Source organism: Oncorhynchus clarkii, chromosome 6 (genome assembly GCF_045791955.1).
Source record: "Oncorhynchus clarkii lewisi isolate Uvic-CL-2024 chromosome 6, UVic_Ocla_1.0, whole genome shotgun sequence".
In the NCBI taxonomy this organism is placed as follows: domain Eukaryota; kingdom Metazoa; phylum Chordata; class Actinopteri; order Salmoniformes; family Salmonidae; genus Oncorhynchus; species Oncorhynchus clarkii.
The window spans coordinates 78256500-78269272 of NC_092152.1; the positions used below are offsets into that span (position 1 = coordinate 78256500).

At 48.2% G+C, this 12773-nt stretch overlaps 1 protein-coding gene across 3 annotated transcripts; it reads right to left on the reverse strand.

Annotated features, from left to right (window-relative positions):
• Nucleotides 1-291: 291 nt before the first annotated feature.
• LOC139411644 (AFG2 AAA ATPase homolog B) lies at nucleotides 292-12351 on the reverse strand. 3 transcript variants are annotated; one of them, XM_071158248.1, is made up of 11 exons: nucleotides 12221-12351; nucleotides 9761-10460; nucleotides 8219-8404; nucleotides 7700-7984; nucleotides 3228-3413; nucleotides 2907-3065; nucleotides 2198-2407; nucleotides 1767-1994; nucleotides 1394-1528; nucleotides 747-872; nucleotides 292-461 (listed from the first exon to the last, which is right to left on the reverse strand). In XM_071158248.1, the coding sequence occupies exons 2-11, from the start codon at nucleotides 10424-10426 to the stop codon at nucleotides 453-455; spliced, it is 2190 nt and encodes a 729-aa protein (XP_071014349.1). In that variant the 5' UTR covers nucleotides 10427-10460; nucleotides 12221-12351; the 3' UTR covers nucleotides 292-452. The 3 variants fall into 3 exon arrangements, with proteins under 3 accessions (XP_071014349.1, XP_071014347.1, XP_071014348.1); XM_071158246.1 differs by having other exon boundaries at nucleotides 292-465; XM_071158247.1 differs by lacking the exon at nucleotides 12221-12351 and adding an exon at nucleotides 10953-11122 and having other exon boundaries at nucleotides 292-465.
• Nucleotides 12352-12773: the final 422 nt, after the last annotated feature.

Here is a 12773-nt window from a genome sequence, read left to right on the forward strand (position 1 = left end):
TCTGACCTCTGGTCCTCTAGTTACACCAACAGTGTATATTTTTGTTGTGGTTCTGGACATGCACACCTGATTCTAATCATCAAGCCCTTAAAGTTGAATCAGGTGTTTTGTACGGGCTACATTAAGTGTGTGTTGTTGGAGGACTGGAGTGGAGATCCTGCTTGTGCTGATGTATTACAATCATCTCAATGTACTAATGTAATTAGGCCTACATACCGTCAACTCATCACCATAAACAGCCAACAGACCCCCAAAAAAGGAAAGGAAACAATGACTTTTTTTTTTCCAAGTCCGAGGCATCATCTGATGGGGTGGGTCTATAGTTGGTCATCTGAAGAGGTTTTTGTATGTCTGTAGTTGCTGGGTCGAAAGAGAGGGAGTCATCCTCTGTAAAGACTGGAGGAAGTATCGGTGTTTGATACTAGAAGCTTCCATACTTTCATCCTGGAGCGTCAACAGAGCTGCCTGCAGACAACATTACAGTTAAACCCCCGCAGCTCTCATTCTATGGTAGAAACAAACACGTTGCTGAATCTCTCCTATCGTTAAAACATGCCATTTCTAAAGGTGACTGGTGAAGGCAGTGTCTATACTTTAGGTACAGGTGTATTGGTGTACTCTGTACCTCATTGTGAAGGATTAAAGGGACAGGTGTATTGGTATACTCTGTACCTCATTGTGAAGGTTTAAAGGGACAGGTACAGTATGTTGTATTTACAGGGGAGGTGTGTTTTGGTACTCTGTACCTCTCTGCACAGGTTCTCCAGGTCTGCTCCAGAGTAAAGGTCAGTGTGTCTAGCCAGCTCCTCCAGACACACATCATCATCCAGGGGCATCTTCTCTGTACACACCTGCAGGATGGACACACGCGCCTGGAGGGGGTGAGATCAGAGGGATGATCAGTTCAGGTGAAGGCGGTAATATATACCTGTAGGTCAGGTGAAGGTGGTAATAGATACCTGTAGGTCAGGTGAAGGTGGTAATAGTTACCTGTAGGTCAGGTGAAGGTGGTAATAGTTACCTGTAGGTCAGGTGAAGGTGGTAATAGTTACCTGTAGGTCAGGTGAAGGTGGTAATAGTTACCTGTAGGTCAGGTGAAGGTGGTAGTAGTTACCTGTAGGTCAGGTGAAGGTGGTAGTAGTTACCTGTAGGTCAGGTGAAGGTGGTAATTGTTACCTGTAGGTCAGGTGAAGGTGGTAATTGTTACCTGTAGGTCAGGTGAAGGTGGTAATAGTTACCTGTAGGTCAGGTGAAGGTGGTAATAGTTACCTGTAGGTCAGGTGAAGGTGGTAATTGTTACCTGTAGGTCAGGTGAAGGTGGTAATAGTTACCTGTAGGTCAGGTGAAGGTGGTAATAGTTACCTGTAGGTCAGGTGAAGGTGGTAATAGATACCTGTAGGTCAGGTGGGGGTACATAGATGATCTGGTCCAGTCTTCCAGGCCTTAGGAGGGCACTGTCCAGAGAGTCTGGTCTGTTAGTGGCCGCTACGATCATCACTTCCTTGTTACACACCTCCTGGTACTCCAACTGACAGGGAGGGCAGACAGGACATCATGTTAACAACGACAGTAGCGATTGTCAGGACGTTTGAGGCGATCAGTTTGAGCAATGTGAAGCTCAGAATCGCTACTCTTTAAGTGATTTGTAATTCAGTGATTCTGAGCAGAATCTACATATAAAGTGTGCTGTTGGTGTGTATGTTTTTTGTGTGATTATATGGTGTATGTGTTGATTGGTGCTCTAGTAGTAGGATGTAATGTCTGACATGTTCCTGTTGCTGGTGGTGCTCCACTCCCTCAGCCTGTAGGGTCTTCCCTGCTCCTCGCCTCTCCAGGGTCCTAAAGCCTACCCCGTCCAGCTCATTCAGCAGCACAGACAGGAGGCGGGTCTGGGCACTCTGAGGGACATGGCCTTCTGACCGGGAGCCAATCAGAGAGTCCACCTCATCCAGGAACAGGATGGAGGGAGCGCAGGCCCGCGCCTGACGAAAGAGCTACATACAGGAACACACCACAAGGTTATTGACATACACACAATAACATCTACCAAAGTGATTCTATTGATTAAAGCATGACAGCAACATTCCTCCAAATAACAAAGTTGAACTGCTTCAGAAAATGTCTAACACTGCATGCTAGTACAAGAACAATAGGAACATTCAGTTAAGACGAGGGGCTCTCCAAACCCCTACCCTACCTGAGCCAGGGCCTTCTCCGAATCTCCTACATATGGAGAGTAGAGGTCAGCCCCGCTGACTGACAGGAAGGAGCAATGGGAGGAGGTAGCTGCAGCCCTGACCAGGGTGGTCTTAGCACAGCCTGGGGGACCGTACAGCAACACCCCCCTGGGACGGGACAGACCCAGACGCACAAACGCCTCCGGGTAACGCATTGGCCACTCTATACTCTACAAGGAGGACCAGAAACAGAGAACAGAAAGTCAGGAAGTCTCAAATGACACCCTATTCACCTTACTCTCTAGTGCACTACTTTGGAGCAGAGCTGTATATCTGTTATTCAAATCAAATCAAATGTATTTATATAGCCCTTCGTACATCAGCTGATATCTCAAAGTGCTGTACAGAAACCCAGCCTAAAACCCCAAACAGCAAGCAATGCAGGTGTAGAAGCACGGTGGCTAGGAAAAACTCCCTAGAAAGGCCAAAACCTAGGAAGAAACCTAGAGAGGAACCAGGCTATGTGGGGTGGCCAGTCCTCTTCTGGCTGTGCCGGGTGGAGATTATAACAGAACATGGTCAAGATGTTCAAATGTTCATAAATGACCAGCATGGTCGAATATTAATAAGGCAGAACAGTTGAAACTGGAGCAGCAGCCTGCTGCTCTTCAGTGTTGGTCGAATGAATGAATGAATGCTACTGTTTTCCCAGTATAGTTCCACCAGTACCTGTTGTAGTTTGACTTTGACTTCCTCCAGGCCTCCTATCTGTTCCCAGGAGACGGCTGGGAGGTCTGTCCGTCCCAGACTGCCTCTCAGACAGGATGGACGGACAGTCTTCAGGGCAGACAGGAAGTGTTCCATGGTGATAGCCTGCTCCCCTGAACCCTGACAACATACACAACACACAGCAGGAGTCAATAATGTTAAGACTATCTCAATGACAATAACCTAGATAGAAGTTAGAACAGGTGTGTGTGTGTGTGTGTGGATGATCCGGCTCAAAGGACCAATATGAGCTGACTTTACAGTGTGTGTGTCTATGCTTACCGGTGTGTTGTGTCGTATAGCCAGCATGGCAGCCTCACGGCAGAGAGCACTGAGGTCAGCACCCACATATCCTGTAGTCCTCTGGGCCAGCTCTGCCCAGTCCACACTGACACACACTGGCATGGCCTGGCACAGCACTGACAGGATGGACAACCGCTGCTGTGCTGTGGGGGAACCGATAACCACCTGGACAACAGAGAGAGAGAGAGGAAACATAACAGACAGGATGGACAACCGCTGCTGTGCTGTGGGGGAACCGATAACCACCTGGACAACAGAGAGAGAGAGAGGAAACATAACAGACAGGATGGATAACTACTGCTGTGCTGTGGGGGCACTGATAACCACCTGGACAACAGAGAGAGAGAGAGAGGAAACATAACAGACAGGATGGATAACTACTGCTGTGCTGTGGGGGCACCGATAACCACCTGGACAACAGAGAGAGAGAGAGAGAGGAAACATAAGACAGGATGGATAACTACTGCTGTGCTGTGGGGGCACCGATAACCACCTGGACAACAGAGAGAGAGAGAGAGAGAGAGGAAACATAAGACAGGATGGATAACTACTGCTGTGCTGTGGGGGCACCGATAACCACCTGGACAACAGAGAGAGAGAGAGAGAGGAAACATAACAGACAGGATGGATAACTACTGCTGTGCTGTGGGGGCACCGATAACCACCTGGACAACAGAGAGAGAGAGAGAGGAAACATAACAGACAGGATGGATAACTACTGCTGTGCTGTGGGGGCACTGATAACCACCTGGACAACAGAGAGAGAGAGAGAGGAAACATAACAGACAGGATGGATAACTACTGCTGTGCTGTGGGGGCACTGATAACCACCTGGACAACAGAGAGAGAGAGAGAGGAAACATAACAGACAGGATGGATAACTACTGCTGTGCTGTGGGGGCACCGATAACCACCTGGACAACAGAGAGAGAGAGAGAGGAAACATAACAGACAGGATGGATAACTACTGCTGTGCTGTGGGGGCACTGATAACCACCTGGACAACAGAGAGAGAGAGAGAGGAAACATAACAGACAGGATGGATAACTACTGCTGTGCTGTGGGGGCACTGATAACCACCTGGACAACAGAGAGAGAGAGAGGAAACATTACAGACAGGATGGATAACTACTGCTGTGCTGTGGGGGCACCGATAACCACCTGGACAACAGAGAGAGAGAGAGAGAGAGGAAACATAACAGACAGGATGGATAACTACTGCTGTGCTGTGGGGGCACCGATAACCACCTGGACAACAGAGAGAGAGAGAGAGAGGAAACATAACAGACAGGATGGATAACTACTGCTGTGCTGTGGGGGCACTGATAACCACCTGGACAACAGAGAGAGAGAGAGGAAACATAACAGACAGGATGGATAACTACTGCTGTGCTGTGGGGGCACTGATAACCACCTGGACAACAGAGAGAGAGAGAGAGGAAACATAACAGACAGGATGGATAACTACTGCTGTGCTGTGGGGGCACCGATAACCACCTGGACAACAGAGAGAGAGAGAGAGGAAACATTACAGACAGGATGGACAACTACTGCTGTGCTGTGGGGGCACTGATAACCACCTGGACAACAGAGAGAGAGAGAGAGAGGAAACATAACAGACAGGATGGATAACTACTGCTGTGCTGTGGGGGCACCGATAACCACCTGGACAACAGAGAGAGAGAGAGAGGAAACATTACAGACAGGATGGATAACTACTGCTGTGCTGTGGGGGCACTGATAACCACCTGGACAACAGAGAGAGAGGAAACATTACAGACAGGATGGACAACTACTGCTGTGCTGTGGGGGCACTGATAACCACCTGGACAACAGAGAGAGAGAGAGGAAACATTACAGACAGGATGGACAACTACTGCTGTGCTGTGGGGGCACCGATAACCACCTGGACAACAGAGAGAGAGAGAGAGGAAACATTACAGACAGGATGGATAACTACTGCTGTGCTGTGGGGGCACCGATAACCACCTGGACAACAGAGAGAGAGAGAGAGGAAACATAACAGACAGGATGGATAACTACTGCTGTGCTGTGGGGGCACCGATAACCACCTGGACAACAGAGAGAGAGAGAGAGGAAACATTACAGACAGGATGGACAACTACTGCTGTGCTGTGGGGGCACCGATAACCACCTGGACAACAGAGAGAGAGAGAGAGAGGAAACATAACAGACAGGATGGATAACTACTGCTGTGCTGTGGGGGCACCGATAACCACCTGGACAACAGAGAGAGAGAGAGGAAACATTACAGACAGGATGGATAACTACTGCTGTGCTGTGGGGGCACCGATAACCACCTGGACAACAGAGAGAGAGAGAGGAAACATTACAGACAGGATGGATAACTACTGCTGTGCTGTGGGGGCACCGATAACCACCTGGACAACAGAGAGAGAGAGAGAGGAAACATAACAGACAGGATGGATAACTACTGCTGTGCTGTGGGGGCACCGATAACCACCTGGACAACAGAGAGAGAGAGAGAGGAAACATTACAGACAGGATGGACAACTACTGCTGTGCTGTGGGGGCACCGATAACCACCTGGACAACAGAGAGAGAGAGAGAGAGGAAACATAACAGACAGGATGGATAACTACTGCTGTGCTGTGGGGGCACCGATAACCACCTGGACAACAGACAGAGAGAGAGAGGAAACATAACAGACAGGATGGACAACTACTGCTGTGCTGTGGGGGCACCGATAACCACCTGGACAACAGAGAGAGAGAGAGAGAGAGGAAACATTACAGACAGGATGGATAACTACTGCTGTGCTGTGGGGGCACTGATAACCACCTGGACAACAGAGAGAGAGAGAGGAAACATTACAGACAGGATGGATAACTACTGCTGTGCTGTGGGGGCACCGATAACCACCTGGACAACAGAGAGAGAGAGAGAGAGGAAACATTACAGACAGGATGGATAACTACTGCTGTGCTGTGGGGGCACCGATAACCACCTGGACAACAGAGAGAGAGAGAGAGGAAACATAACAGACAGGATGGATAACTACTGCTGTGCTGTGGGGGCACCGATAACCACCTGGACAACAGAGAGAGAGAGAGAGGAAACATAACAGACAGGATGGATAACTACTGCTGTGCTGTGGGGGCACCGATAACCACCTGGACAACAGAGAGAGAGAGAGAGGAAACATTACAGACAGGATGGATAACTACTGCTGTGCTGTGGGGGCACTGATAACCACCTGGACAACAGAGAGAGAGAGAGAGGAAACATAACAGACAGGATGGATAACTACTGCTGTGCTGTGGGGGCACCGATAACCACCTGGACAACAGACAGGATAGACAACTACTGCTGTGCTGTGGGGGCACCGATAACCACCTGGACAACAGAGAGAGAGAGAGAGGAAACATAACAGACAGGATGGATAACTACTGCTGTGCTGTGGGGGCACCGATAACCACCTGGACAACAGAGAGAGAGAGGAAACATAACAGACAGGATGGATAACTACTGCTGTGCTGTGGGGGCACCGATAACCACCTGGACAACAGAGAGAGAGAGAGGAAACATTACAGACAGGATGGATAACTACTGCTGTGCTGTGGGGGCACTGATAACCACCTGGACAACAGAGAGAGAGAGAGAGAGGAAACATAACAGACAGGATGGATAACTACTGCTGTGCTGTGGGGGCACTGATAACCACCTGGACAACAGAGAGAGAGAGAGAGAGGAAACATAACAGACAGGATGGATAACTACTGCTGTGCTGTGGGGGCACCGATAACCACCTGGACAACAGAGAGAGAGAGAGAGAGGAAACATAACAGACAGGATGGATAACTACTGCTGTGCTGTGGGGGCACCGATAACCACCTGGACAACAGAGAGAGAGAGAGGAAACATTACAGACAGGATGGATAACTACTGCTGTGCTGTGGGGGCACCGATAACCACCTGGACAACAGAGAGAGAGAGAGAGGAAACATTACAGACAGGATGGATAACTACTGCTGTGCTGTGGGGGCACCGATAACCACCTGGACAACAGAGAGAGAGAGAGAGGAAACATAACAGACAGGATGGATAACTACTGCTGTGCTGTGGGGGCACTGATAACCACCTGGACAACAGAGAGAGAGAGAGGAAACATTACAGACAGGATGGACAACTACTGCTGTGCTGTGGGGGCACTGATAACCACCTGGACAACAGAGAGAGAGAGAGAGAGGAAACATAACAGACAGGATGGACAACTACTGCTGTGCTGTGGGGGAACCGATAACCACCTGGACAACAGAGAGAGGATGGATAACTACTGCTGCACCAATGACTGCCTGGAGGCAACAGGCACAGGATAGAATGTTACTGAACAGACCAACACACTCATTACTGTGCCTTCTGTGGAACTTTCTGCTTTGAATTAAGTTTGAATAACAACATTAAGTCACCTCTCTGTCGAACCTCCCGGGCCTCCGTAGCGCCGGGTCCAAGCTGTCTGGCTGATTAGTGGCTCCTACGATGAGGAAGCGATCTGATTGGTCCATGCCGTCCATGAGCGTGAGCAGTTGAGCGACCAGCCGGTTCTCGGGTGCGGAGGATCCAGTCCGTCTGGGACAGAGAGAGTCCAGCTCATCCAGGAACAACACACAAGGCCCTTCCTCTGCCGCTGCCCGCGCCCGACCAAACACCGCCCGCAACCTCTCCTCACTTTCCCCTGGCCGAGACCCCACTACCTGGGGTGTGGAGGAGGCAAGGTAAAGTCCAATTACATTCAGCCAGTATGTGTGTGTATTGTGTATCATCAAGCAAACAAGCTAAACAACATATGTAAGAAGGCTGGGTAAATCTAGCTTCAAGTAAGCAAGTATTCAAGTGTGTGTTGTGTAATACTGTGTGTGTATGTGCATGCATATCTATGTGACTGTGTGTGCGTTCATGTTTATATGTGTGTATATATGTCCTCTTACCTCTGGTCCTCTGACTGTGATCAGGCTGGCCCCCACCTCCCCCACCAGGCAGCGGACCAGCAGGGTCTTTCCGACCCCCGGCGGCCCAGCAAGGAGCACTCCTCTGGGGCAGGAGAGACCCAGGGAGCCCAGGGTAGCAGGGTACTGCAGAGGCAGGTGCAACATCTCTCTCAGAGACGCTGACACCTGGAATCGCAGACAATGAAGACATGATTATAGACACTGAAGAATCTTTCTCTCCACCTCAATAGTCTACAGTGACTTCCTCCACTTGTCTCCTCTCCTCCAACTCCACTGACTAACTGAAGACTTCAGGATAAGAGAAAAAAGATTCAAGAGGCATCCTAGAGTCCATATTGCTTTCACCTACTGAGTCACATGTGACAATTGAAAATGACTATTGAGAAGGAGGACAGGAGAAGACGTCACTGTACATTATTGAGGACAGGAGAAGACGTCGCTGTACATTATTGAGGAGGACAGGAGAAGACGTCACTGTACATTATTGAGGACAGGAGAAGACGTCACTGTAGATTATTGAGGACAGGAGAAGACGTCACTGTAGATTATTGAGGACAGGAGAAGACGTCACTGTAGATTATTGAGGACAGGAGAAGACGTCACTGTAGATTATTGAGGACAGGAGAAGACGTCACTGTAGATTATTGAGGACAGGAGAAGACGTCACTGTAGATTATTGAGGACAGGAGAAGACGTCACTGTAGATTATTGAGGACAGGAGAAGACGTCACTGTACATTGAGGACAGGAGAAGACGTCACTGTACATTGAGGACAGGAGAAGACGTCACTGTACATTATTGAGGACAGGAGAAGACGTCACTGTACATTGAGGACAGGAGAAGACGTCACTGTACATTATTGAGAAGGAGGACAGGAGAAGACGTCACTGTAGATTATTGAGGAGGACAGGAGAAGACGTCACTGTACATTATTGAGGTGGACAGGAGAAGACGTCACTGTACATTATTGAGGACAGGAGAAGAAGTCACTGTACATTATTGAGGACAGGAGAAGACGTCACTGTACATTATTGAGGACAGGAGAAGACGTCAATGTACATTATTGAGGACAGGAGAAGACGTCACTGTACATTGAGGACAGGAGAAGACGTCACTGTAGATTATTGAGAAGGAGGACAGGAGAAGACGTCACTGTAGATTATTGAGGACAGGAGAAGACGTCACTGTAGATTATTGAGGACAGGAGAAGACGTCACTGTAGATTATTGAGGAGGAGGACAGGAGAAGACGTCACTGTACATTATTGAGGAGGACAGGAGAAGACGTCACTGTACATTGAGGACAGGAGAAGACGTCACTGTACATTATTGAGGACAGGAGAAGACATCACTGTACATTATTGAGGACAGGAGAAGACGTCACTGTACATTATTGAGGAGGACAGGAGAAGACGTCACTGTACATTATTGAGGACAGGAGAAGACGTCACTGTACATTATTGAGGACAGGAGAAGACGTCACTGTACATTATTGAGAAGCAGCCTCTTCCTGGGTCCTCACCTCTTCCAGTCCACCCAGCAGGACCTGGGGCTGCTCCTGGAGCTGTCCTCTGTAATACCGGAGGGTCCTCGTCCCCGTTATTTCCACCCCTGTCTTAGATGTAACCAAACCAGTCACGGTGGACTCTGGGTTCAGGCTCTCAATGACGATCAGTTTAATGTCCGTGTCATAGTCACCCACATCTATCACGTGCTTCTGGTGGACATATGTCCCTTTCAGCATGTCCTTCACTAGTTCATGGATGAAACTGGGAGGGGTGGTTTTCCGGAACTCCACACTCTGAACCACCACTGTTATTCGGATGCCTTTCAGCTTGGGGCAGGAGACTGGGGTGAGACTAGGACTTAGGCATGGGCTGGGGGGAAGTGGGCTAGAGCTGGGGCTAGGGTTAGGGCTGGGGGTTAGGGGTAGGCTGAGGTGTGTGGGTGTAGCTTTGTTTAAGATAAGATTTGAAGAACAACATTTCATGTCTATCTGTATGAATCCGTCAGCCAGGTCAGGCCTGGGCCAGGCAGTACAGAGACAGGACCCTCCAGACAGAGCCACCAGAACAGGAGAGCCCAGCCCCAACCCCAGGGAGGACATCAGCCCTGGGCCCAGTCTGACCCTCTGGGTTCCCCGGTCTGCTGGGTCCATTGGCAGCACTCTCAGAGACACCTCCTCCATCGCAGTCACAGCTGGAGAGAAGACACAGGCTTGTCTGTGGGAGGAAGAGATTGAGAGGCAGGGATATGGGGTTTATTCATCAAGAACTCTCTCACTGAAATACAGACACTAAATGACAGACACACAGACTCACATTTACTTTTCTTGTTTATGAGATACAGATAGGTTATTTTTATCATATATAATTGTTTTTGTTGTAGTTTGTTTAAGTTTTAATATAATCTTTCAATAATTAATAACGTGACAATATTTTTTGAAATACACATTGCATAATAGAAGGCAGACATTTCAAAGATAAATACTGACATTTGTTGGACAGATAATCACCTGAACTGTTCATACATTTAGAAATATTAGATGACAGACCACTACTGATAAAAAAGTTATGCTTGTAATTTTGCTTGTATACAGTTGTTAATGGCCTTTTTAGTTAATGATACTCATTGAGGGCTGTTTTTTATATCTCTTTTCAAAGTCTTTTTTGTGGTCCCCTTTTCCTGAGGGGAAGAGACAGGCTATTTCTTACCACTTTTTGATGGATGGGTACCTTCATTGGAGCTGGAAGTGTCTGGGGGCAGAGGAGGGTAGCCACTAGGGAGGTGGGAGGTGGCCGGAGTACTGGCAAGGTTTGGTGGATCGTCATCATGAGCCTCTATTTGAGTGGACCAGTCTGCTGCAGGACCTGTGTCATCAGGGAGGGAAGTGTCTTGTCATGGCTCTTCCCTGAAGACTCGAAGCTGTCATTGTTCTCCTCATTGTGGCTGTTGCTCTTGGGTTTGTGATGTTTCTCTTCTTGACCTCTCGGTTCCCTTGTCCTCCTCTTCCCCACCTCTCTGCTGTTCATCTTGTTTGGGGACGTGCTGTGGGATCTGTGGCTCGTCTACTGGCTGCATTGGTTGTTGCATTTCAGTTTCTGCTACCCTTCCACTGTTCTTTGCTCTGTTGCTGTAGGCTTGTGGACAGTTGAAGTAGGTGAGCCCATCACCATTGCAGGGTGTGCACTTGCTTTCACTCGTGCAGTCTCTGGACTTGTGGCTGAACTCACTGCATCTCCAGCACACATCTCATGCAATCCTTCACCTGGTGGTCCATGGCATCACAGATATAGCAGCGGGTGGTCTGTCCTGGGTAGAATATTCTGCTGCTGTGTGGCCCCAGCAGGATGTTGTTAGGGATCACAACAGCTTCACCATCAGTTCCTCTTTTGGTCCGGACCTTGTACCCCCTTAGGCCATACCCATATCCCAATGTTGTCTACTGGTTTCGTGGCAGGCTGAAGTAGAGTGCAATAGCGTTGCAGATACAACTCTGTCATGGTCAGAAACTCTTCCTCTACTTCAAAGGTATAGCCTTCTCGTCCACGTTAAATGGGGACTCCGCTTCCCAATCACTCCATTTCTGCTCATGTGCATTTTCGTTGCGCCGATTTGGGAGGGTTATGTAGGAATAGTCGTCTGCAGCAGTGATCGAACTATAGGTTTTCAGCCACATACTCTAGTACTAGGCACCTCTCCTTCCTCAACGAAGCGCAGCCTGACCCATAGTTGCTAAGGTTGGACTGCAGAGCTCCCAAAATTGGGAGCCATGATGGAACATTTGCTCCGTTATAAGTTGTAAAATCACCTTTACCATCACCAAAACAGTTTAACAACCCTATCCCAGCCTGATTTCTACTTAAGCTGTCTGGTCACAGTTGCTAGTTAGCAACGGCTAGCTGGCTGACTTCTCTAGCTAACAACACCATAAAGGCCACACATATAAAGACACAGTAGCTAGTTAGCTATAGCCACTTACCAATATGAGTATTAAACGATCTTCAACCACGTTTGTTTCACTCTTATTTCACTAGACAAATAGTTTGACAGCTAACGTTAGCTAGAAGCTATCATGCTGCATTTCTATGTTTACAGCAGCCATGTGTGTCGAACATGAGATGGCCAACAATAAGCATTCCCTCGAACAATTTGTGGGGGTTAGCTGGTAAGGGATTATAATTCAGATATTATTTTACATTGTAGTTTGTTAAAATATTTGCTCGAGAGTTGTTGATAAATAACTTTGAAGTGATGAAACATCTTGGAAGCAGATGCGCGTAAGTTTCTGCCTCTTTAAAACCCCGGTTTTATCACAGTCGCCCAGCTACATAAAGCTATCATTCAAAACATGTCTCACTGGCGTTATCTTGTGTACAACGATATACAAACAACTTCTGTGCAACATTACATTGTTGATGGAGATATAGCTTGTGAAAAAAAAACATGTAGTAACTTTAATTACAGAAAGTCATTTGAGCATTCTCCATTAATGTCACCAAATCTCGATGAATGTCAGCCTGCAGTGGTATTAA

Bases quoted from the DNA above. Each gene is read 5' to 3' on its own strand.
- LOC139411644 (XM_071158246.1), bottom strand. From the start codon at position 10,426: ATGGAGGAGGTGTCTCTGAGAGTGCTGCCAATGGACCCAGCAGACCGG. The intron at 8,405-9,760 runs GTGAGGACCCAG...CTGCGATTCCAG, and splicing joins TGCTGGGTGGACTGGAAGAG to GTGTCAGCGTCTCTGAGAGA. The intron at 466-746 runs GTACAGAGTACC...TGTTGTCTGCAG, and splicing joins TGGAGAACCTGTGCAGAGAG to GCAGCTCTGTTGACGCTCCA.